The sequence below is a fragment of the Argiope bruennichi genome, chromosome 6, assembly GCF_947563725.1.
Source record: "Argiope bruennichi chromosome 6, qqArgBrue1.1, whole genome shotgun sequence".
In the NCBI taxonomy this organism is placed as follows: domain Eukaryota; kingdom Metazoa; phylum Arthropoda; class Arachnida; order Araneae; family Araneidae; genus Argiope; species Argiope bruennichi.
The window spans coordinates 83,487,331-83,514,307 of NC_079156.1; the positions used below are offsets into that span (position 1 = coordinate 83,487,331).

At 29.2% G+C, this 26,977-nt stretch overlaps 2 protein-coding genes across 3 annotated transcripts; both read left to right on the forward strand.

The window, feature by feature from the left end:
* Nucleotides 1-5,117: 5,117 nt before the first annotated feature.
* LOC129971152 (3-alpha-hydroxysteroid sulfotransferase-like) lies at nt 5,118-18,432 on the forward strand. Its single transcript, XM_056084653.1, has 4 exons — nt 5,118-5,235; nt 7,595-8,052; nt 15,847-16,732; nt 18,301-18,432. The coding sequence occupies exons 2-3, from the start codon at nt 7,614-7,616 to the stop codon at nt 16,713-16,715; spliced, it is 1,308 nt and encodes a 435-aa protein (XP_055940628.1). The 5' UTR covers nt 5,118-5,235; nt 7,595-7,613; the 3' UTR covers nt 16,716-16,732; nt 18,301-18,432.
* LOC129971149 (sulfotransferase 2B1-like) lies at nt 17,107-26,818 on the forward strand. Of its 2 annotated transcripts, none has more exons than XM_056084652.1 (3): nt 17,107-17,207; nt 19,493-20,326; nt 24,904-26,818. In XM_056084652.1, exons 2-3 carry the CDS (start codon nt 19,510-19,512, stop codon nt 25,770-25,772), a joined length of 1,686 nt encoding a protein of 561 aa, XP_055940627.1. In that variant the 5' UTR covers nt 17,107-17,207; nt 19,493-19,509; the 3' UTR covers nt 25,773-26,818. The 2 variants fall into 2 exon arrangements, with proteins under 2 accessions (XP_055940627.1, XP_055940626.1); XM_056084651.1 differs by lacking the exon at nt 17,107-17,207 and adding an exon at nt 18,335-18,453.
* Nucleotides 26,819-26,977: the final 159 nt, after the last annotated feature.

Here is a 26,977-nt window from a genome sequence, read left to right on the forward strand (position 1 = left end):
TCCTAAATGAAAACTGCTGTTATTATTGATTGTATTGTTTATTTTGAGTTCATTTCTCAAATTTAAACATACAATACTATTTCCGCACTATTAGAAAACATTGATGAAGAGTACTAAAAATAAAAATAAAAGATAAAATAAATTTTTCCAGAAAAAATGTATTGCTGAAATATTAGCGGTGATAGATTTGAATATATATTGGAGTTAATAACTTCAAACATCTAAATTTGGCAGGCAGTTAATTAATTGAGGGACAAATGTAGCATTTTATTCCCTTAATCAATTTTGGGAGATAATTGGTTTGGCTGAAGAATTTTAATCACATTTTTTTATATTAATTAAAATATTTTTATATCTATCTTGCTTAATTTGAATAACTTGCAAGGTTTTAAAACCAACTACCAAGTTTTATTTAAAAATGGGCTTTTAATTCCATCCCCATCTAAAAGCAGCACTTTTTTAGTTACTGTATTTTGATTTAGAGTAAATATGTTACTGCCTTGCAAATATATTCTCAAAGCATACTTTAGATTTCAAAACTATTTTTTAACTTTTATTCCTAAAGATAGACTTAAGTTGTAGCTGTGCTGGTGCATGAAAATATTTATCTGTCTACTCCATTGCACATAATATTCAGTAAAGTATTATAAATAATATTTTTTTATGATTAATAATACATATACATTCTATTAACCTTTGAAAATTGGTTTAAATAGTTCTTATTAGTTAAATAGTTGAAAAAAATTAGATATACATATTGCGTAAAATTATTCATGTCATCCAGATAAAATAATGAAAATTCTTCGTTTACTTTTCTTAAATCTTGATGATATTTCCATCTAGAAACATTTAATTGAAATATAAGTGCAAGTTATGACATTAACCAATATTTATTTAGCAGATCGACAAATTACATTATCATGTTGGAAAGGACTAATGTTAATACTCAGAACTGAATTTGAAAAAGATTGTAATCGTTGCTTTTACACCAATTAATTATTTCTTTTAATTTAAAAACATCCCCGCATCCATTCCGCAGTCATTAAAATATCTGTTAAACAACTTGCGAAGGAAAGTAATATTAGAGATTCGTAACAACAATAATGCACGAAAACATTTTTCTGTAATACTTTAGAATTCAAAAATTAATGTTTTAGCTATACTAATTTTGTTTTTCGTAAAATCTTTCTTTTAATACATTTTTTAAAATAAGTATATTTTACAACAAGGTTTATTTACCAAGTGTAAAAGATAGTTGCTACTAGATTTATACTCATGTATATAATAATGATGATATTAAATGCATCTTAATTATGCATATTGTTGATGCTATACGAGCAAATTTTAAAAATAAAATGCAAATAGACGGATCAATCCTAAAATAGTATCATACTACGATGTTTCGTACTAGGGATGACGAATATTTTACGAGCGGTTATAACGTAACCAATATCAAAAAGTCACAAATACAAGTGATCAATACTTTTCAAAGAGGGGTGTGATTCAAATCATTGATACGATCTTACTGGTGATATTTCGATTACAGGTTTAGGATCACGATAGAAAGTAACAATCGATACAATATCACTGAAATTTGCCGGAGCGGTGACTTCACTGGAAAGTAACAATCGATACGATCTTCCAATGGAAGCTTTCGAAAGAAATCTGTGATTGGATTGAAAAGTGAACGGACCGGTTATTGGAATTATCATATCGTATCATTGAAATGCATATCACTGAAATTTATCGGAGCGGTGATTTCATCGGAAAGTGCGAAGTCACCGCTCCACTTTACGGGAGTGACCGATATTCGTATTTGATGATGCACTATTCCATACAGATCATTTTTAATTGCTCGTGACATGATTGACTTTGATTACATGTATTCTGTTTACTGCTGGCGCCATCTATTGGTAGAATATAGGACTAAAGAAATGACATTTTTAACTCACCTTTTCCAGAAAATGGTTCACTCTAATAAATAAATAAATATTTTTGAGAAAAAAAATAAAATTTAAGAAGTAAGCTGAAACAGATAAACTAATTCAATCACACGTTACTTCAATTAGTAAATTAAGTATTAATTACAATTAATAAATTTTATATTTAATATTAAGTAATAATTTTTAATTAATAATATGATTGAAATAACAGATATTTGGAACGCACATTTAAAAATAACAATAGCAATATTATTTGTTATTCAAAAAATCGTGGATTATGCATCTCTATTTCGTACTAAGGTGTTTGGATCTTCTCTTTTTTATTTATTTACTTGCTGCGTAAACCGTGGAGTTTCTCCTTTGTCAACTTTTGAGTTCGACGTGTTGTATACACATCATAAAATTCAATGACAATTACAAAAAAACCGCACTTCTTACTTGATATATGATGCATGCAGATCACTGTAAACAAACACCATAAAATGTTAACATGTGTTTCTTCTTTTAATTTGGGGCGTGGTGGTAAGATCTCGGCTCGTGAGACATAGAGTTTCAGATTCGAGACCCGATTCCACCGAAGAACCGTCGTGTAAGGGGGTCTGTTGCACGCTAAATCCGTAGGAACCAAACGTTCTCCCGCTGGTGTAGTGTGAAGTTTGGATAAGGGGTGTCGTCCTCGTCATCTGACCGCGGTTCAAAATTACGAGGTCCGTCCCAAAATTTCAACGGGACGTTAATATAACTAAACTAAACCTCTTTTAATTTAATAATTTACTCGTGATAGATAAATGAAAGCAGTTGAACAGAAAACTTAAATCATTATCACATTACACTTCATTTTTTTCTTCCTATTGATAATACAATAACGTAATTTTTTGGAAGCACTCCATCGCACCTAAAGTTTTCTTCAAAATCATCTATAAGATTGCACCTCTGCAATATGTCGTTTTCCTTTCTGTTCGCCACAATGGATTTCCTATGTTTACAATATATGAAGTTTGTATTACCACTAGACGCAGTTCAAAAAAGAACAGTAATCAAAGTCAAATAATGACATGACTAGCCGAGCATGTTTCGCGTAATCATGGCATCATATATGAAGAGGTGTGAAAATAATTTCGATAATCTTTATGACTTAAAAGACAAATTGAGGATGTGAGGAATACGAGCTGAAACAACAGTACACTTTGTATTTTAGATTTCGGCAGAAGCGAGTAACTGTGTTTTCTCTAAAAACAATGTTTGCTGATATTGTAATTGAACATAACATGTAATCAACATTTAAAATTGAACTATTAAAATATTTTATTGTCATCGGAAACATATATCTGTATTAAAAAGACATATCGTCTGGGTTTATTATAAATTTAAAAGTGCTAGAAAGAAATTGTAAGAGTTTTAAAGACAATGTACTGTAAACGCATATTAAAAAGTGATTATTCCATGCAATAAAAGTGAAAGTGTCCAAAAAAAAATCTTAACATAGGCAAAAGCGTGCTAGTAACAGATTAAACAATGTCACTCGCATTATTAAACAATGAAAATTATATACGTAGGAAAAATAAAAGAATTGTTACGCAATTTAACCCTTTCTAGGGCCGTGGGAAGCATGCTTCCCACCAAATTTATCAATCTTTGTATGAAATTATGTAGGTTGGCATAAGTTCTGACAAATTTCTTTAATAAGTCAAAAACTTAGATGCTTCAGTTCTTTATCTCAGACAAAATGATGTGTCTTGATTTGTTACTTAATTATTAATTAACTAATTAATCAAATTAAATTTATCTAATAAGCTAACTGAATCCATTTTCTTATTCTAATTTCAAGCCTAAAAATATTTTAACATAATATGACTAGAAAAAAATGGCCCTTTGAAGGGTTAATTAGAAATCATAGAACTAATTAAAATCATAGAATAGTAATACAAAAAGGAAGCTGGTGTCACTAAATCGATACTTTTTTTTTAAATTTTTCGATTGTGTAAAAATAATTTTTGCACACTGGTATGTTCTGATATATTCAGATTGTTTGAAAACGATAATGTTGATATATAATTAGTTAATTGTTTATATGAAGAAAGAATAAAAAGAAATATCTGAAACTTTTTTTAAAAGCTTGCATTTAGAATGCTTGCAATCGCATTGAATGAATTTTTGATGTATATAAAAAAAACTTAAACAATAATACAAACAATTGCTAATCCATTTAAAAAAATCCTGAGGGTGTGGTTTTGCAAAACTTTCTAATAAAAATGTATCCCAGTGAACGCTTTGCATTGCATTGGCGTACAATAGTTGCAAAATATTAACCTTTGGAGTGAATTTGGCGTGTTAACAGAATCGATAGTGTGATTCTTGGCAAGTTTTTTTCGTGATTAATTCCTACACTATAACAAAAATTTGATGTAAAATTATACTTAAAGTTGCAAAAATCACTTATCAAATTTCATGTATTTCGGTCATTGCGTCATTGAATTTTCGCGTTTATATGTTTTTGGAAAGTACGGACCGACAGACGGTCAAGCCCTTATTGGATTTGGCTCAAAACTTGGTAGATTCCTATACTAAAAATATTAGACCTGTGTACTGAATTTTATCTGTTTGGTTCTCTTTATTTTGTAGTTATCATGCTACTGTAGTTATCATGCTAGCAGGACAGATTCTCTTCTTCTGAACAGAATTTACACATTTTTTTTTTTTTAAATCTGCAAATTTAATGTAAAAACCGTATATTAAATTTCAACCGCTTGCCCAAAGCGGTTTTAAATTGTCACAGAAAGACAGACTTAAAATGTGTTTTTCGAACTTAAGAGGCCTAAAATGTGGAGATTCCTTAAAATCCCGTGTTCAAATTTTTTGACCTTTACTGTACTTTCTCTATACTGCGTATACGAGAAAAAAAATCTTTCACAAAATAATTTCTATACATTATTTCAGATTTGATGTGTAAAATATCTTTTTCAAACAAATTTAATTAATTTGAAACAATTTTCGCTGTCTTTTTTTGTTGTTGTTGTTGTTGTTGTTTTGCTGGTATTCGCGATTTACATTTTTATCATAGACGTAATATAAGATTGAAAACATGCTTATCGTTTCCTTTATCTGCTTTTCTTATCATCACCTTTATCCTTGGGCAGTGAAAACAAAATGAAACAAATTTTCTGCCTGATTTGTTGAACGATAAGATAAATAGAATTTGGTTATGCAAGAAATTTAAGTTTTAGAGAAAAAGCATTTCATAGCACAAGAATCTCGAAAGCTTCGAGGGTAATATACATTGGTTTACTTCGAAGTAGGTATATTTATTGGTATTTGATTTAGAAATATGTTTGATTGAGATTTAATGTATTCTTATGATAACAGGTTGCTGACAGCGCAGATACAGCTTTTGCTTTTTTAAATATATATTCTTTAAAAAAATTTCATTATTTAGGTTCATATATTACTTATCAATATATTACTAAAGATATTGTTACTATATTAATTAATTCAAAATATTAATGTAAAGCGTATCCCAAAATTAACGCAAGATTTGAATTTGCCACCATTCTTGCAGTAAGTGATGGCCTCTCTATTAAAAAAATCATTTGACAGCTGTTAGTTTAGGATTAGTAAAATTAAAGAGTTACACGATAGAACAACGTGTTAAGAAAGATTTGAATGGAAAAAAACACAGTTATTTTCTTTAAATTGTTATATTTTTGTTGAATCGTAAAGTACACAGGGTAGGGTTATGTATGGAATAACACATAGGACAAATGACACTCTATGGCTTTGCTGGCACATATTTACTATTTTGTCGAAATTTTCCATCACCATTTTGCATAAATGTGGCTGAATTTCGTTGATGCAACTTTGAATTTCTTCCTTCAATGCACGCGTGCTTGTAGACTTTTTTTGCATATATATATAATGAAAATAGGCATATATATATAATGAAATAATGAATTAACCATAGTCAAATAGGTACTTGGTATGATTTACTATATATATATATGTAATACTTTTGAATCCTGCCGGCTAAATAATATGAACATATTTTTGGTTGAATCAGAGTGCAGGTTGAAGACATAGACGAGACGTTGTATTTTTAATTCCGTTGTATTTTATTCTCTCTCGGGAGGCAAATATGATTATTTACAAGAAGGCGCAGGGCGACACAAAAACAGAAGGCAAAAAAGGACGAAGAAATGATCACTAGTCTTATATAACATAGGATTTCTGGCCAGGCGCCATGTTTTGACCTCTGATAAGGGTAAAAGTATCACTTTCATTTGAGACGTAGTACTAATGGCGCATTAGTTTTATAGAGGAATTAATTAAACCGAAAGCGGAATTGGATCACGAAATAAGAGAATATTTTAGAGTGAAATTACGATGGGCTAAAATAAGATAAAGTTTTGGAAAATAATTTGGATTAAATTAAAAGTTTAAAATATCAGTATATATATATATATATATATATATATATATATATATATATATATATATATATATATATATATATATATATATATATATATATATATATATATATATATATATATATATATATATATATATATATATATATATATATATATATATATGTTTGTATGTAAAGATTTCGAATCCTGCCTTCTAAATAATATGTAATATTATTTTGGTCGAAGCAGTGAAGAGACTTTGTAGTTTTAATTTCGTTTTATTCTCTCTCGAGAGGTAAACATGATTATTTAGAAGAAGGCGCAGCGCGGCACAAAAGCAGAAGGCAAAAAGGGTCGAACAAATGATCACTAGACTTATATAAGATTGGATTTCTGGCCAGGAGCCAATTCAATATACGTAGTGATCTTTGACACCTTTTCAAGGGCACCAAAGGGATCACTTTCGTTCACAGGGTACCGTCACCTGAATATTTCTAGTAATAATTTGCAGTTCCTTAATTAGTGAAGTGTTGAATTAATGATAAAAATATTCATGAAGCAGTCTGAACGTTCATATAAGGACTTGTTCACGTTTTGTTATTAGCAATCAGAAATAATAAGAATGATAAGTGTTTTCTTCTGTGTCACGTACATTAGTGTTATATATGTTACTACCAATGTGAATAATCGTTTATTATTAATACTAACCGGTCATTATTAATACTAGCCTGTTTTATTTATTGTTAATAATGACCGGTTAGTATTAATACTAATCGGTTTGGCTATTATTTATAATGGCCGGTTAATATTAATAATAACCGATTATTCACATTGACCGTAACATATATATAGATAGATTTTGAAAAGATGTAAATTTCTCTTTTGTACAATAATTTTTTTGAAGTTATCGTGGAAAAACGCCAAAATTCCTCTTATTTTTTAATAAATTAAAATTCTTACTTAAATTTCAAAAAAAAAAAAAAAAAATCACTCCTAAGTGCACGATCTTACCCTCCAAGGTATATATGTGCCAAAACTGGTTATCCTGTAGTGAACCATTACACACACACATATTCATTTTTATTATTGGTAGAGATGGAAAATCAATACATAACCATTGTTGTTAAAGTACTAAGTTCTGTTCGTATCTATATTTTACTATGTGGAGTTTTTCAATAATGTCTAAATAAAAATTTGAATTTTTCGCCACTCTAAAACAATATTAATATCTCTGATTTTTCATAGCTGTAATTACTGGACAAGGATGTCAAGATTCCAAATAATCAGAGGAGTTCCTTTCCCAAAAGTTGCCTGGTTTACAAAAGATAACATCGAAGGAACGTTAGATTACGTTCCAAAGGATGACGACATCATTATTGCATCTTACCCTAAGACCGGAACTTTTTGGCTTCAGTACATATTGATACAGATCACTTCCAGAGGAGAATCTTTCCCATCTTTCCAGGATGTTCATGCAAAAACATTCATGGAAATGGTGGGACCTGACGTCATCGACAGTTTGGAAGGCGTGAGAATGTACAAGCATCATTATCGGTACGACATGGTGAAAAAGAACCCGAAATCCAAGGTCCTCTACATCTACAGAAATCCTGAAGACATTTTTGTGAGTTTCATCCACTTCATGGAAAATGTGCGTGAGGAAAAATTGAATTTTGAAGAATGTTTCGAAGGATTCCTTTCAGGTAACATAGAATATGGAAGCTATTTCGAACATGTTTTATCATTTCTTGATCATAAAGATGATGATAACTTACTGCTGATATCTTACGAGAAACTTCACGCTAGCCCTAAGGAAGAAATCCTGAGAATTGCCAGATTCCTTGGTGAAAAATATTATCAGGACCTTTCTAATGATGAATCGCTTTTGGATAAGATTGTGAAGAATACAAGCTTTGATCATATGAAGAAGAACCTCAAGTTAGAGCTTCCACATAATGATCCAAACTCTAGTTCTGAAAAACCTGCGCATACAATTAATTATTTCAGAAAGGGTGTTGTTGGTGATGGTAAGAATTCATTGTCGTCGGAACAAGTGAAGCAGTTACGAGAGAAAGTGGCCGAAGTTATGAAAGATACAGAAATACTTAAAGAATGGATTAAAGATTAGAAAGTAGTATAAAATATATTTCAATTTGACGTAGGCAGACATTAAATTAAAACAAGGACTATATCTCTAATAGTTGAAATATCTGTTAAATTTAACGCCACCAAATGGTGAAATGTTGTAAACGCTGTTTTATAAAACACGTATCATTTATTTTTTGAGGGATTTGATATTAAGGCTTCATTATAATTAAGAGAAAAAATGGGAGCTATATTTTTTGAAAAATCTATGTAGTTTCTTCATCTTGAATTTTTTTCCCCATTTTATTATCTTAGTTCACTTTTACTATCTATTTTTTAAAAACAGAATTTAATTTCAATAATCAGAACTCAAAAATGTTTAATTAACTTTATTCATTTCGAAAGTCTGTTAAATTTGTGAAATGAAATGTATATGCAAGTATTCACTTACTGTTATTCTTAGTTTCAAATCGATACCAAAAACAATAAATTTTGCATACGTAAAATTTTCAATTTTTTTTCTCGTAATTGAGTATTAAAGAGCAATTATTTTATATTTCTGTACTTTAAATTTGTAAAATCTAACTCTAAAAACGATAACTCAAAAGTGCATTTAACTAGATTGATGAAATTTGGTATATAGTTTTTACAACAAATTTATAGATTTCAATCTAATTTTTAGTGAAATCCATTCAGAGGAAGTCTGTCTGTCCGATTGGCCGAATATAAGTTAACAAGACAGTTATAAAAGGAAGAAATCCTAACAGATAAAATTTGGAACACAGATTTAACATCTAATGTGTATATGCTTACTAAATTTGTAATCAAATCCTTCAAGGGGTTGAACTTTCTGTTGGTCTGTATTTTTCGCGCGCATGTAAACGCAATAATTCAAAAATGCCGTGACTTGAATATATGAAATTTGGTATTTTCCGATGTTTTGTAAATACAATTATATTTCGAAAACATATAGCCAATTGTCAAGAATTAATCGCCAAAAAAATGCCAAAGATTCAGTAATTATGCTAAAACCACTCAAAAGATCAATATTTCGTAATTATGGTTCGCCAATATAAAGCATTCGCGACCTTATTCAAGGCTTCCAGTTTTATGCGGGTGGGAGGAGGATAACACCTTTATTAGAGAATCTACGTACATGAATTTATAAAGTTTTGGGAAAATCATTCCTGCTGTTTTGTTTTGTTTTTGATTCTTTGTCATTTTCTCAAAAATAACGTTTTAATTTCAATTCCAAAACTCAATTTTTTTAGATGCAATATTTACTTTATAAATTCAAATCCATTTTAACTTAATTCAGGTCTACTTTAACGTATTAACCCCCGGTGGTGGGCACTTCGAAAAGAGGATGATATGCTTCCGGTATGGTGGTTGGATCTCGGCACCCTGGAGGATACACAAAAAGGTGGGGGATCTGGCTCCTCCCATCGATGACAGGGCGTACTTCCTTCGGGAAGGGTTGTACCGTGGCCGGTGATTGCCCTTAGAACTCAAACACAGTTCCCGCCAGTGTTGCTGTTGCGGCGGTCCGGTCATTCAGTATTTTTTTATCCGTGTGCCTTCGTGTGTAAACTTATTAAAGTGTTTAATTAACTTCATTTAGTAGAATCAAAAGTAATATGAGATATTTTGATTATGATTTTCATTGTTTTTCTTTCTTGTAAACATTCGAATAAATTTAAGATAAATATTGATGCATTTCCATAAAAAAAATAATAAGAATGAGCAATTGTAAATTTGTTTAATACTAGCCTCTGTGCAGGGAGTTTCGACGGTTTCAGCTTGATCGACATGTATGTAAGATCAGAGGAAGTTGTCTCCCCAAAACTTTCTTGCATACTCTCTGTTAAATTCGCCATGGAAAGAGAACGCGTTGCATGGTATTGGACAAACGAACTTCTGAGCAGATTTTGCTCACAATTTGATAGAAATCTACAAATTAGGTATAAAGATCGTATACTAAATTTCATCCGTCTAGCTTAAAGCACTTTTAGTTATTTTTATCACAGACAGACAGACGGATGTTTTCCAAAAATGTGTTTTTTGAACCCAGGAAGGTCTAAAATGTGGAGATTCGTCAAAATCTCGAGTTCAAATTTTTTTTGACGATTACCATACTTTCTCTATACAATTTGTACGAGAAGGTAAAAAAGCAAGGCACATATACTTGTAAATCGTACAGTTTGTAGTCGCACACACACACACACACAAAAAAAAAAAAACAGAACTGATATAAATTATTTTCAATTAACTTTAAAATATTGATTAAAAATCGGAGAAAAGTTTCCGTTATGCTACTATAAAATTAAATTTATGAATTTTAAAATTTTGAAAAAAATATTATTTGTGCTGTGATTTGTTCAAAAGTTAAGGTGGAAAATCTTTTAACCACCTTTTCATTCCTCTTAAATGGTGGTGCAGAAACTTTTTAATACCTCAATTAATCCTTCTATATTTCAAGAAGCATGTGTGCTAAATTTTGCTTGAATCCATCAAGGAGTGCGGAATTTTTTAAGGTCCAAACAAACAAACGGACTTAAAAAAAATTATGTATAGATTCTTGTGCATTTAAAGAAGGAAAATATTATATTTGAAAAAAGTTCCATTATATTTATTTAATTATTTTTTAATGCATAAAGCACAAAATTACGAAACATTCGAAATATCCTGAAACATTTTAACAGGTTTCAACACAAAATGTAGTTTATTTCATATAGTTATTTCGATAAACGCGTTAACATTCACAGTTAAAAAATAGCCACGCTTCCATTTTCTGTTATCTTTCCAAAGATTGCGCCATACCTAAATAAAAATAAGTTGCGGAACTTAAGAAGATCGAATTGCGATTGCGGTAGAATTTTCATAAATGTCCTTGGAAGCTGCTCACGACAGACAGAACAGCATATTATATAAACAAAACTAGTTTGAAAAGCATCAACACAGTTTTCCTTCAAGAACTGTCAAACACTTGGACAAAAAGGAATAAATTAAGCCTAAATCGTGCGCATTTTCTTTAAGGTGAGTAGTTATTCACATTTCACCAAAGATATGGATATTAAAACATATTTTTAAAAATATCTTTTGAATTGAATTTATAGCTTGAATTTTTTTCAATGACGATATGAGTGATTTTAGGAATCATACTTAAGCATATGTTAAATGTCTTAAATTCCATTTTATATGATAGCGTAATGGGCGACTTTAAATATGCATACGTGTATATTCAATGTAACATTATTACATGAATTCATGATAAACGTTGCAAAACAGAATTGAATTGGAGACATATTATATTATTTTGTTCAATTTCTTGAAAAGAAATATCTTCGAAACCAATAAGAAGATTTTTTGTTTGAATTTTTTTTTATTTAGTTTCTTTTAAAAAGTTGCTTTTTTTAGTTAACTTTGTCATATAATAAAGAAAATCAAGCCTGTTGGTAAAATAATTTTTTTTTATAGACGGAGTTTTCCTAAAATTTTATACGGACATGGAAATATGCTATGCCATGCAAAACTGCAAATTCTAACTAAACTGCATTCTAACTCGAATATTTTGAATTGTTATATTCCAATTATAATATGAATAAATAAATAAATAGAGAGTTTATTCTTTAACTTGTTCAGTTCATAATAAATTTAAAAAAATCTATAAATTGAGGGAGTTAACAGTGTTTTAAATTTTGTACACCTTGCTTTATGCGCTTTTGTTATATTACAATCACATGCGCATGGACGGACCGACAAACAAACCAACTTCTTAGTCACAAATTTTGTCCAAAATTTTAAGAAATATCTACTATTTTGATATGAAGGCAAGATATTGAATTTCATTTGTCTATAATATTTTTGTCTATAATATTCTATAATATTTTGTCTATAAAATTTAATATTTTTTGGAGTTACCATAGTCAAAGATAAGCAGGTATATTTTCAAATGTTTCTTTTTTTTTTTTTTCGGAAATTAGTTTTAAAGGGCAATCCAAAATTTGGAAATTCTTCAATATCTTGAGGTCGCATTTTGTCTCTATTGCAATGCTTTCTGTTTCTATGCTTTGCATGCTAAAAAAAAAGAGGGGGAAAATGTGTTTTGTTATTTTATTTAGATGTTAACTTCTTAACTATTGTGCAATTATTATTATTTTATTTCATAATCATATTTTGTTTATTTTGAAGTTTTTGAAATGTAATTACATGATTCAAACAATAGAAAAATATTTTAGATACCTTATTTTTGTGCTTTGAAAATATATAACACACCATGAATGGATTCTTTGAAAAAACAGTTTGTTTAATCACTTCTAATATCTTGGATTTGTCAAAATATTTTTATCAGAATTGACTACACTTAAAATTATTTAGAAATATCACTTTCTACTCATTAAAAATGGATTGATAATAGATCAAAGGCGATGGCGGAAATGATAAGAATTCAATCTTTTAAGGCTCTATTATTTACTATTGATATCATTTATTAAACAATTTTTCATTTAAATGTAGAAATCTTTGCAAGAGTCAGATTGATATTATAGACATATTTTTTTTTTGAAGAAATAATTTGAAAAGACGTGGTTAGATTGCAATTTCTTTTTTTAACAGTCTAAATATAGTATGCTGAAAAGGTAAAATGTAAAAATAAATCGATTAAACATACACTGTATTTAGCGTATAAAAATTATGGGAAACTATTTCGAATCAGACAAAAAAAATTCTCTAGAAGTGCGAATTTATATTAAAATGATCAATATAAATAAGAATATTATCATATGATGGAATTGATTCCTGTAACTATGCCATCAAACTGTCAAGTTTATGTCTAGGAAATTCCTGTATTGTTTTGACCTAATCTGAAAGTGAACATCTTATTGGAATATGTCAAACAAACTTTAATAGAATTGGGACACAACATACAGCTCTGGAATGTTTAGGCAAGCTGTCGTGGATGTTATTAGCTGAATAATTGGTCTCCTTGAAAGTTTCTCGTATACTTTCTAACCAAGATCTTATCCGCTCTCAATCTGCATGGAAATTGTGGATGTTAAGGGATAAAGTGAAGAATAGTGTTCCCCCGAGTTTGTCGCCAATATTGCAACCCATCTTGACGCTCTTCTAGCAACCCTAATGCTGTTTTGTTTACTACTTTTTGCAATGGTTGAGTTGTACATAAACTACAACTATATTATGAAAAATGTTAAATTAAAAATATTAAAAAAATACCGATTAAAGATTTTAATTTCGTTCTTTATTATAATTAAAAGTTTATTAAATAAAGAAAGTTAAGCTTATAATTAAAAGTTATTTTCTTCTTTCTTTTTTTTAAATGTGAATACGAACAGAAAATATTTATTCTTTTGCAATTTTTAATTGTCAGTATGCGCTTTAAAAAATCGTCTGCATTCTCACTTTAAAAGACAGCTGCAATAGAATTCTTCGTAGTTCTAGTAATTCTTTTGTTCTAACGGTTGGTTCCCTTCATAATTTGTTATGTCGGGAGTATTTCGAACCTGTAGAATGGATGAAGGGTGTGTTAAATATGTATGTATATAAAATAAACCAATACTTATCAGTAAAAAGTCCTAATTTTATGGCGGTAAATGGTAACCGTAACTGTTCCGCGGAAGTATTTGTTTATTTTGTCTGCCATCTTTATTGGCGACTTGGCATTGTTGGCAAGCAGGGGGCACACTATAATTCACTTTTACCATGTTAAGTAAGATCAAGCATCAAGTATCGGAATAAAGTGGAATGTCTCCCTTCCAGCCCCATCTAACCCTTGCATGGAGCAGCAGAGTCCAGTGCATGAGAATTTCGTGCTTCGTATTATAATAAAGAAACCGAGGATGCATTTTGGACGTCTTATTTTGACTGAATATAACAGAACATATGAACAGAATAAGCGACACAGAATTGCATTCTAATATCAAGGTTGTATACCAAATTTCATTAACACAAACCATTGCTTTTTGAAATTATCGCTTTTACAAATCAATAGATTGCGAAATCTTTAAGAGATATAGTTCAAAATTTGGTACCGATTTATATTTTTGATGAAAATTAAAATGTGAACTAAATTTAATTCTACTAGCTCATTACATATTTAATTATAGCGTTCACTTGCACTCGAATAGGATGCAGAAAAACTTTCATGGTATATTAGCTATATACTTCTGCATAGAAGACAATGATGTTTCAAAGAAATTCATAATCAGCATAAGATTTTATGACCAAAATATTTCTTTCGCAAATCCCATTATAAGTTAAGCAGTAAGTTATTAAGTTCTATTGTAAAGAATTACAATATTTGATTTTAATACTTAAGTTAGGATTATTCAAACAAAGCACAATTTTTTTTGAAAAAATATGCAACACTTTTTTTTTTCTAAAGTTAAAAGAGATACCATCTTTCTTTAATAAAGAGAAATTCTCAAAATCACACTCTGTATGCTATTGTAATATTATGGAAAGTATTAGTATAGCTTTTCTACGAAATAAATAAATGTTAAAATATTAAATAAACATTAGAAGTAATGATGCTGAAAGCTAGGATAAATAATGCAATTCAAAATTCGCAATAAAATGAAGATAAAGTTTTAAACTCGAACATTTTTTATATCCTAGATGATTACTTTTTATATTCCTTTGAGCAATTCATGAAGATAGTAGGGCGAATCATTGTTAATAGTGATTTTATATCTTATTGTAATGCTAAGTTCATTTTATCTATCAGCGCTAGATTCATTGCATCGTACTTCTGAAATTAAATTTGAAAAAGTAAATAAATAAAATGTTAACTTTTTCCGTATACTTTTTAACAAAAAGAAGAGTAGTTGCACTAACTAGATATATCAGAGGGTATTACATTTCAAATATGTAAAGTCTTCGAAACTTAAGAAATTCACAGTCAATTGAAAGCAGAAAAAAAAAAAAAACGCTTATAAAACAGGACGGAACTTAGTCTTTATAGATAGGATAATTTTAAAGATTTATAACATATGTTACGCATCGAAAGTATGTTGAAATATATCAATGAAAGTAAAAAAGAAATTTAAATAATCTAAGAATATTTTTTTCCACATAGTGCCAGAACTTTAGAAAAAAGACATTTGCTGATTTCATAGCAAAGTCTTTGCATGAAAAGAACTATTTAGTTTGAAATATGAAATTTGATTTGTATAAGATTTGAACAAATTTCATGTAAAAATTTTTATCAAATAAAAAGATGATTGAAAATCAGCTGAAACCTAGTAGGACATCAAAATATAAGGTACTAACTTTAGGTATAAAGTTTTCCCATATTTCAAATAACACTTATTCGTAATTAAGACTGATAATTCATTATTGTTTCTTATTGATTCCATGTATAAAATTTAAGGAATCATGGATTTAATCTTTTTCAGACATCCATCGAAGAAACATGCCTGAGAACCAGATTATCAGGGGACTACCATTCCCGAAAGCACCTTGGTTTTCAGCTAAAAACATTGAAGATACTTTAGATTATGTCCCTCATGATGGAGACATCATTATCGCATCCTACCCCAAGACCGGAACTACTTGGCTCCAATACATAGTTTTCCAAATTACCTCTAAGGGAGAGTTATTCCCCAGTTTTAACGACTGCTTATACAAATATGCGCCGTATTTGGAAATGGCGGGAACAGCTGTTCTAGAAAAGTTAGAAAAGCCAAGAGTTTACAAACATCATTGCCCTTACAATATGGTGCAGAAAAATGAAAAAGCTAAATGTATCTACATCTATCGCAAACCGGAAGACACTTTTATATCTTACTATCATTTCATGCTTAATTTAAGGGAGGAGAACGTTGAACTAGATGAATTCTTCGAAGATTTCATGTCTGGAAATATAGCATATGGTCATTATTTCGACCATGTGCTGTCTTTCCTTGCTCATAAAGAAGATGAAAATTTACTGCTTGTATCATACGAAAAACTTATGCGTAATAAGCGAGATGAGATCCTGAGAATAGCGAAATATCTTGGTGAAGATTACTTTCAAACACTGTCTGAAAATGATTCAATAATGGATATAGTTCTAGAACGAACGACATTTGATTACATGAAAAAGAATCTTACTTTAACACAGCCAGATGAACAGGGACAAGAGAGAAAAGTGGAATTTTTTAGAAAAGGAACCATTGGAGATGGAAAGCAATCACTGAAACCAGATCAGCTGAAACGCCTCAAAGATTTAGCAATGAAAAGACTGGAGGGGACCGATTTGCTCAAAGAATGGTTTGATGAGTGAAAACTACATTTAAGGAAGTAAGGTTGAGTTTCCAATACCATCGACTATTTTTCAGTAATTCCCTGACTTAAATAATCTTCCTTCCGATTTCAAAACATTGATTGACATTTTAAACGTCAAGTTGAAGTTAGTTTTTCCCCTTGTATACAATGCATCAAAAACATAGCATTACCATTCCTTTAAATTCGCTAGTTTATTAAAGCAAATAATTGAAAAATATACAAAATACTTGCGTCTGGCTCTATTAAACTTGGAGGAATTGTATGAGTGATGACTCTGAGGTTCATTTTATGATTGAAAGTACAATTACAATGAATGATGATGTGCTATTCTACGAGATGATAGCAAACTCATCATTGATATTTTTTTTTAATAAAAACGAAAATTATTGGCATAGAAACGTTAAATTTTGCATTTTAAACATAAGCTGAATTGATGTTGTTCTCTGTAAAAAGAACAATGATAGAACAGACAATGAAACATTATGCTATGGTATGATTTAGATTATTTTGATTTTGTTCCATTGATAAGAGTCATTTATTATTTACTCTTGGCTACTGCTGGTGTGTTTGTGTTCATGTAAATATCAGATTTTTTTTAAATTCATATTTTCTACTAAGATTTCCTAATAATTAATATTTATGCAGACTATATATATATATTGCATGATCGTAACATTGTATGTATTTTAATAATAAATATTGGAAGCTATTCATCAAAGGTTATAAAAAATAAATAAAATATTTAAATAAAAAAAACCTAAAATGCTGTTTATCACATCTAACATGTTGGTTTTTGTGCATTCTGTTTAAGATGGAAAAATTCCATTTTCTCTTCTTTCTCATTTCATTTCTTTCATCAAAAATTCTATTTCTACTCTCAAAAAAGAATGAAAGAGAATAATTACATATTTTATTATTTTTTTATATTTAATTTAACTTATTTAATGTTTGCAGAAGTAAAATTCCATAATTGATATTTTTTCTCAATTTCAATGCGCTTACAATATTCTCAAATGTTGTATAAGTGGTACCATAAATCTTTGACAGTAAATTATTTTTAAGTATTTTTAGAACTCAGCTATTTCAGAATCAATTAATTTAATTTAATTTGTGATATATAGTGCTGCTATCAGGCAAATAATTTTTTTAAAAATTCAGAATTCTTCATAATCTAAAATAATGAATTTACATTATTTACAATAAATTATTGTAAGTGTTCAAAAGTAGAAAACGATTAAAAGTTTTTCATATGATTTTATCGTTCAATCAACCTTATGAGAAATTCTGATGCACTTCATGAAAAAAAATAATTAAAATAAAATTTTCTTAAATTTATTAAAAATTTATTTTGGAAGAAAAAAATATCTGGAAAAAAATTATCAAAATATATGATCTGAACAGAAATATAACAAATAAAGAAGAAATTCTGAAGTTCCCATTAATACTAGAAGTGAATATTGAATTTCAAAATATCAGGTTAAATTTTGTAATCCTCTGTGACGCCTTTTTTGCTTCTTATCTCTCAAGCCATATCTGAGCGCGAATGAGATGAGGTTTGCTAAATTTCAATTTTGTTCGTTTAGAACTTTCGAAAAGAATTTTATTGCTGTTGAAGATCAACAACGCAGCATTTTATTCAATAAAACTTCATGAAAAAGCATCAATTTATTTTCTCACAAAATCTCTCTATCAGCTAGACAAATAGGGATCATCTCTTCGTGTGTCTCAGTCATAAGGTGAGTGGTTTTTCATATTTATCAAAGGTATATATGATTATCTAATATTTTTTTAAAATATTCATCGGAATATATTTAACACTTAACAACAGGTACCGAATTTTGTATAAAGACATTTATTAAAATAATAATAAAATAATGATGTAAAAAATACATTAAAATGTTATTCAAGATTTATTAATTTTAGAGAAAAATATTATATGGAAATAATTGAAAATCATTTTGTATATATATATATATATATATATATATATATATATATATATATGGACATAACGATAAATAGATTATATATTCTTATCAAAACCATATTATGGACATAACCATAAATGGAATTGATATACAAGTTTAGCATCAAAAATGTGGATTCTCATAACATTTACTACCAAAATTTATCAAAGGATTGACCGTCAGTCTTTCATACTTTCACGTATAAATAAGCTTAATAATTGAAATTCTGAACGTGATTATGTGACTATAATTATAGTCCTGCGTCTGATACGGATTTTAATCGGAAAGAAAAAAATGATAGCCATTCTACAAATTCGATTATCATGTACTTACAATTTAATCTCATGCAAGATTAATCTCATGCAAGATATTAATTGCAAAAAAATGTTGCCAACGATAACAGATAAATTCAATGAAAATGCTAGGTCACTCAAATGATCCATATTGCGCAACTATTATTTGCAAAGGCGGTAGCCGCTGATGGCCTTTCGGACTTAACCATAGTTATCTCCCATGTTGCTGTGGCGGCGGTCCGTCAATTTGATTTATCCATTGTGCCTTATTGTAGGGTCGGAATAGCCGGTTCAGATAATGCGTTCAATATCTGATCAAGCTCTGCGCAATCAATGTAATGCCTGCATTGCTATTAAAGACGGATGAATGATCTTGTCTCTTAATCTATTGATAATAGTATATTTTCATACTGAAGATTCATATTCTTCCCTGTTACTACTTCACTTTATTAACAGTGGTAAATGTGATAATAGTTTTAATAATAAGCCTTCAGTATAATAATAATCTTTTTCAGAAATCGAGCAATCAAGTATGGCCCCGACTCATATTATCAGGGGACTTCCATTCCATAACGCATCTTGGTTTCCAGTGAAAAATATCGAAGATACTTTAGACTATGTTCCTCAAGATGGGGATATTATTGTCACTTCTTATCCTAAAACGGGAACCACTTGGCTCGAATATATAGTGTTCCAAATCATATCTAAAGGGGAATTGTTTCCCAACTTTGATGAATGCTGGCACAAATATGCTCCGTTTCTGGAACTGGTGGGAACAGCTGTTTTGCGAAATATGGAAAAGCCAAGAATATTCAAACACCATTGCCCTTACAATATGGTACAGAAAAATGACAAAGCCAAATATTTCTACATTTATCGCAAACCAGAAGACACTGTTGTTTCTTATTATCATTTCGCGCGTAATATGTGGTTAGAGCCACCTGAACTAGATGAATTCTTCGAAGATTTCATCACAGGAAATATAGGATATGGCCATTATTTCGACCACGTGTTGTCCTACTTTGCTCATAAGGACGATGAGAATATGCTAATAGTGTCATATGAAAAACTTCTGCTTAATACACGAGAGGAGATTCTGAGAATTGCAAAATATCTCGGTGATGAGTATTACCAAACTCTCTCTGAAAATGAATCTATAATGGACAAAGTTTTAGAACACACGAGTTTTGATTACATGAAAAAGAATCTTTCTTTAACGCATCCAGGAAAAGAATGTGCAGAAAGAAAAGTGAATTTTTTTAGAAAAGGAACCATTGGTAATGGGAAGCACTCGCTGAAACCAGACCAGCTGAAACGTCTTAAAGACTTAGCATTGAAAAGATTGGAAGGTACCGATTTGCTCAAAGAATGGTTAGAAGAGTGAAATTATATTTAAGCAAGTTCGATTATGAGTTTCCCATGTCATCGGCCATTTTTCAGTAATAATGATGACAATTTTTGAGGCTTGATGAGTAAAAATTACAATAAATTAATTTAAGTAAAAACTGCATTGAGTTTATTGAAGGAGTATTTAGAATGGATGGTAGTTATCAAATATTGAATGCATGTGTATTGTTCTCTTCAGCAATAGATTATTATAATATATTTGGTACTCAGTTATCAGTGAATTCATAAATTTAACTAATTTTTATGATTTATAGCAATTTTACTTGGTAATTGATTTGAAAGAATTCTTTAAAATTTACAAAAATGTGTTATATATTAAGTACCAATAATTAAATGAATTATAAATTGTGAATGAAAAAATATTTAAAATTGAAAGAAACGTTCAAATAATGTACCGTTTAATATATTAATAAAAAAGTCTTACCAAATTTATTTATTTATTTATATTTGACTGACAAATATTTAAAGGGAAATGTTGGACATGCTCTTTCGAAATTGACCTAGGATAAATGTAGTAATTTCTGGTCTTTCAAAATATTTATTTTGTTTTGTAAATATAAATAATAATTTTCACTTAACCCTGTAAATATTCGAATGTTTATCAATTTCACTTATAAATTTACAAGACACATTATTATTGACGGTATCAATGATTCCTATATCATTAGAAATAAACATATATTGCCAATAGTGACCTCTAAATGACCTAAAGAATAATATATTGTTTCAGTAAAATATTTGAATCATGAAATCTAGATATTCATGCCATTCTTTGGTTCTGTTAGTCACATTCAGTAAAATATTTTCGATGTGAAAACAATTAATAAAATGTATTCCTTATACTGTCAAAGCTTGGATGTTTGAATAGCATTATTTTAGAGCATTTAAACCATAGGAATGAATATCATTACACATTACCTCCTTGAAGTGCCGTTGATCTCAAGGATATAAAAAAATAAAATTCATAGCTTTGGTCGTAGAAAAGTGGAACTTTTTTTGTATTTCATATGTAGTGTATATGTTCATATGTATTCCATAAGTCAACATGTAATGCAGTTTAATTTCATTCAGAATCCAGCTTGAAATTTTAAAATCATGATATATTTTTTCTTCTAATTTCAGATTTCCCTCTATTTTATCATAAAAAGATAATATTGCGCAATTTATATTGCATTCAAAATAAAATTTTTATAATTAAATGTTCAGTGAAATAATTAGAATTTATATTTTCATTTTTATAATAATGAAAATACTAGCTTTCACTCGCGACTTCGTAAGCGTGGAAATTTTGGTGTGTATGTGTGAGAACTGAAGGTCTGAAATATAGGAAAAAAAAATCAATTTCAAAAAAAATGAAATTTACGCAAAAAATTTTAATCAAAAATAATGAATGTAGGCAGAGGGAATATGTATAGCAGGGAAAAAAACCAAGGGAAATGAACAGGAAAGTTTGAATTACAGTAATATAAAAAAAAATAACGGCAATGTAAACTCAAACAAAGCACTACAAAAATATTACCAACCTCGCAAAGCACCAAATGGTTGTATATCAAAGCTTAGCCCACAAAACTAACCTAAAAACTGTTTATTTAAAGTGTGTACTTGAAATAAAACAAAACAGGAAACCAATTATTCAAAATCCAGTTCCGTTGAATTTGAAAGTAGTAGGAGATTGGAATTTATAGCATCAATGGCTTTCTCTTTTGTAACTCCTACGCATACGTGAATTTTGAACGTCAATTGGGGCAACACGAATGTATGAATTTTCTACGCCAGTTGGAGTAACGCAATATAGATTATAAATTTTTAATTTCCTTTTTTCTGTTTTATTTTAATTCAAAAGTACTTCAGAATAAATCCGAAAGATTGATTCATTAACAATGTTTAATCTAAAATACATCAAACACTAAGAAAATAAATAGAATCGTTTGAAATATTCGGTCGAAAACACGTTAACCCTAACCTGATTAGCGTGGGGGGGGGGATTAAGCCTTATTCATTTTTGGCGGGATTTGGCCTCAGATTTTTGGCGAGAAAGTTAGTTTTTAATTAATAAAAAATTAACTTCTCAATTAACCAGAATAAATAGTAGCCTATGTCCGATTCCAGACAATAATCTATCTCTGTGCTAAATTTCATCCGATTCTGTTCAGCCGTTCTGGCGTGATTGACTAACAAACATTCATCCAAGCTTTCACATTTCTAATAGTAGTATATTTTTAGAACTCAGCTATCTCAGAATCAATTAATTTAATTAACTTTGGGATATACAGTGCTGCTATCAGGCAATTAATTTTTCGAAAATTCAGAATTCTTCATTATTTTAAATAATGAATTTACATTATTTACAATAAATTATTGTAAATGTTCAAAAGCAGAAAATGACTAAAAGATTTTCATTTGATTTTATCCATTATCCATATTCATCCAATCAACCTTATCAGAAATTCTGACACACTTCATGGAAAAAAAAATTAAAATAAAATTTTCTTAAATTTATTAAAAATTTATTTTGAGAGAAAAATATCTGGAAAAAAATCATCAAAATATATGATCTGAACTGAAATATAAGAAATAAAGAAGAATTTCTGAAGTTCCAATTAATACTAGAAGAGAATATTGAATTTCAAAATATCAGGTTAAATTTTGTAATCCTCTGTGACGCCTCTTTTGCTTCTTATCTCTCCAAGCCATATCTAAAAGCGAATGAGATGAGATTTGCTAAATTTCAATTTTGTTCGTTTAGAACTTTCGAATAGAATTTTATTGCTGTTGAAGATCAACAACTCAGCATTTTATTCAATAAAACTTGATGAAAAAGCATCAACATATTTTCTCACAAAATCTCTCTATCAGCTAGACAAATAGGGATAATTTCATCGTGTGTCTCAGTCATAAGGTGAGTGGTTTTTCATATTTATCAAAGATATATATGATTATCTAATATTTTTTTTAAATATTCATCGGAATATATTTAATATTTAACAACAGGTACCAAATTTTGTATAAAGGCATTTATTAAAATAATAATAAAATAATGTTGTAAAACATACTTACAAATGTAGTTCAAGATTTTTTAATTTTAAAGAAAAAAAATTATATGGAAATAATTGAAAATCATTTTGTCTATTATATATATATATATATGTAATGATATTTTAAACTCTTAATTTTAATTTAATTAATTTCTAAGGTTTTATCTTAATTTAGCCCATAGTAACTTCATTCTAAAAAATATTCTCTTATTTCTTGATCCAATTTCACTTTCTCTACTTAATTAATTCAAGAGAAGCTTGAGAAAATTGCTGAATCGACTAAAAGCCTACCTTTTCCACACACCGCGGGAAATGGTAGAAAACTGTCCCGCAAGCACTATCTTTTTAAAAGATCCCTGCGTTTCCCTTACATGTGATTGACATGCGTCAGAAATCCCTATCTGAATCTTAATAATATATTAGCACTGTAAAATAATATTTTCCCTATCCATATCTCATGTTATATACGACGAGGGATAATTTATTTCTTCTTCTTCCCGACTTCCGGTTTGGTACCGAGCTGCCTTGTCCGCGTCTCTGCTTGTAAATAATTATGCTTTCCCGGAATGGATATTAAACTTAATTTAAAAATGTAAAAAGTCTTTTCACTTTCTTCAAAACTGCATCCTGCTTCACATAAAATAATGCTTACATATATATATATATATATATGGACATAACCATAAATAGAATTTGATATACAAGTTTAGCATCAAAAATGTGGATTCTTATAACATTTAGTACCAAAATTTATCAAAGGATTGACCGTCAATCTTTCATATTTTCACGTAAAAGTAAACGCAATAATTGAAATTCTGTACGTGATTCTGTGATTATAATTATAATTCTGCGTTTGATACTGATTTTAATCGGAATAAAAAAAAATCTCCATTCAACAAATTTGATTATAATGTACTTGTATATTAATCTCATGCAAAATATTAATTGCAAAAAAATATTGCCAACGATCACAGATAAATTCAATGAAAATGCTAGATCACTCCAATGATCCAGATTGCGCTACTATTATTCGTAATGGTGGTGGCCGGTAATGACCTTGAAGACTCAACCATAGTTCCCTCCCGTGTTGATTATCCGTCAGTCTGATTTATCCATTGTGCCTTATTGTAGGTAAGCCGGTTATGGTTAAGCATTCAATATCCGATCAAGTTGTGCGCAATCATTGTTATGCCTGCATTGCTATAAAAGGTGGATGGACATAACCAGGTTTCATGAAAGTAATTATGATCAAACTCTAGTGATTCTTTTCTCCGATGTCTCTCTAAAAACTACACATTTGTATATAATCATATCATATATTATGTTTACATTACAGAATAATAAATTAATCATTTTTCACATTTTCTTCCATTTATGAGCATAAAAATAATACAGCATTCTCCCCTATTAATACTTTGTTAACAGTGTTAAATGTGATAATAGGTTTAGTAATAAACCTTAAGTATAATAATAATCTTTTTCAGAAATCGAGCAATCAAGTATGGCTCCGACTCAGATTATCAGGGGACTTCCATTCCCAAAAGCATCTTGGTTTCCAGTGAAAAATATCGAAGATACTTTAGACTATGTTCCTCATGATGGGGATATTATTGTCGCTTCTTATCCGAAAACGGGAACCACTTGGCTCGAATATATAGTGTTCCAAATCATCTCTAAAGGGGAATTGTTTCCCAGCTTTGATGAATGCTTGTACAAATATGCTCCATTTCTGGAACTTGTGGGAACAGCTGTTTTGGGAAATATGGAAAAGCCAAGAATATTCAAACACCATTGCCCTTACAATATGGTACAGAAAAATGACAAAGCTAAGTACGTCTACATTTATCGGAAGCCGGAAGACACAATTATTTCTTATTATCATTTCGCGCGTAATTTGTGGTTAGAGCCACCTGAACTGGATGAATTCTTCGAAGATTTCATCACCGGAAATATATCATATGGCCATTATTTCGACCACGTGTTGTCCTATTTTGCTCATAAGGACGATGAGAATGTGCTATTAGTGTCATATGAAAAACTTCTGCTTCATAAACGAGAGGAGATCCTGAGAATTGCAAAATATCTTGGTGATGTGTATTACCAAACTCTCTCTGAAAATGAATCTATAATGGACAAAGTTTTAGAACACACGAGTTTTGATTACATGAAAAAGAATCTTTCTTTAACGCATCCAGGAAAAGAATGTGCAGAAAGAAAAGTGAATTTTTTTAGAAAAGGAACCATTGGTGATGGGAAGCACTCGCTGAAACCAGACCAGCTGAAACGTCTTAAAGACTTAGCATTGAAAAGATTGGAAGGTACCGATTTGCTCAAAGAATGGTTAGATGAGTAAAACTATATTTAAGCAAGTTCGATTATGAGTTTCCGATGTCATCGACTATTTTTCAGAAATAAGGATGACAATTTTTGAGGCTTGATGAGTACAAACTACAATAAATTAATTTAAGTAAAAACTGCATTGAGTTTATTGAAGGATTATTTAGGATGGATGGTAGTTTTCAAATTTTGAATGCATGTGTATTGTTCTCTACAGCAATAGATTATTATAATATATATTTTTAATCAGTTATCAGTACATTGATAAAGTTAACTAATTTTTATGATTTATAGCAATTTTACTTGGTAGTTAATTTGAAAGAATTAATTAAAGTTTACAAAAATGTGTGTTACCAATAATTAAATGAATTATAAATTGTGAATGAAAAAATATTTAAAATTGAAAGAAAAGTTCAATTAATGTACCGTTTAATATATTAATAAAAAAATTCTTACCAAATTTATTTATTTATTTATGTTTGACTGACAAATATTTAAAGGGAAATGTTGAACATGGTCTTTCGAAATTGACCTAGGATAAATGGTAGTAATTTCTGATCTTTCAAAAAATTTATCTTGTTTTGTAAATATAAATAATAATTTTCACTTAACCCTGTAAATATTCGAATGTTTATCAATTTCACTTATAAATTTACAAGACACACTATTATTGACCGTATCAATGATTCCTATATCATTAGAAATAAACATATATTGCCAATAGTGACCTCTAAATGACCTAAAGAATAATCTATTGTTTCAGTCAAATATTTGAATCATGAAATCTAGATATTCATGCAATTCTTTGGTTCTGTTAGTCACATTCAGTAAAATATTTTCGATGTGAAAACAATTAATAAAATGTACTCTCTTATACTGTCAAAGCTTGGATGTTTGAATAGCATTATTTTAGAGCATTTAAACCATAGGAATGAATATGATTGCACATTACCTCCTTGAAGTGCCTTTGATATCAAGGATATAAAAAAATAAAATTCAAAGCTTCAAAGCTTTGGTCGTAGAAATGTGGAACTATTTTTTATTTTATATGTAGTGTACCAAGTGTTTAGTGTGCTTCAATATGAATGATAATACAGATGTACAATAATTCCAATAAACTGCATAAAAATTTAAATTTCATAATTATTTCAGCTGAACATTTATTATTTTATTCAAATTAGCATTTTAATATTTTAACCTAGAAACCAACCTAAAGGATAG

Coding starts and splice junctions, on each gene's coding strand:
- LOC129971152 (XM_056084653.1), top strand. CDS start 7,614: ATGTCAAGATTCCAAATAATCAGAGGAGTTCCTTTCCCAAAAGTTGCC. Junction 8,053..15,846: donor TTTCGAAGGATTCCTTTCAG/GTAACATAGAAT, acceptor AATCTTTTTCAG/ACATCCATCGAAGAAACATG.
- LOC129971149 (XM_056084652.1), top strand. CDS start 19,510: ATGGCCCCGACTCATATTATCAGGGGACTTCCATTCCATAACGCATCT. Junction 20,327..24,903: donor AGCATTGAAAAGATTGGAAG/GTACCGATTTGC, acceptor AATCTTTTTCAG/AAATCGAGCAATCAAGTATG.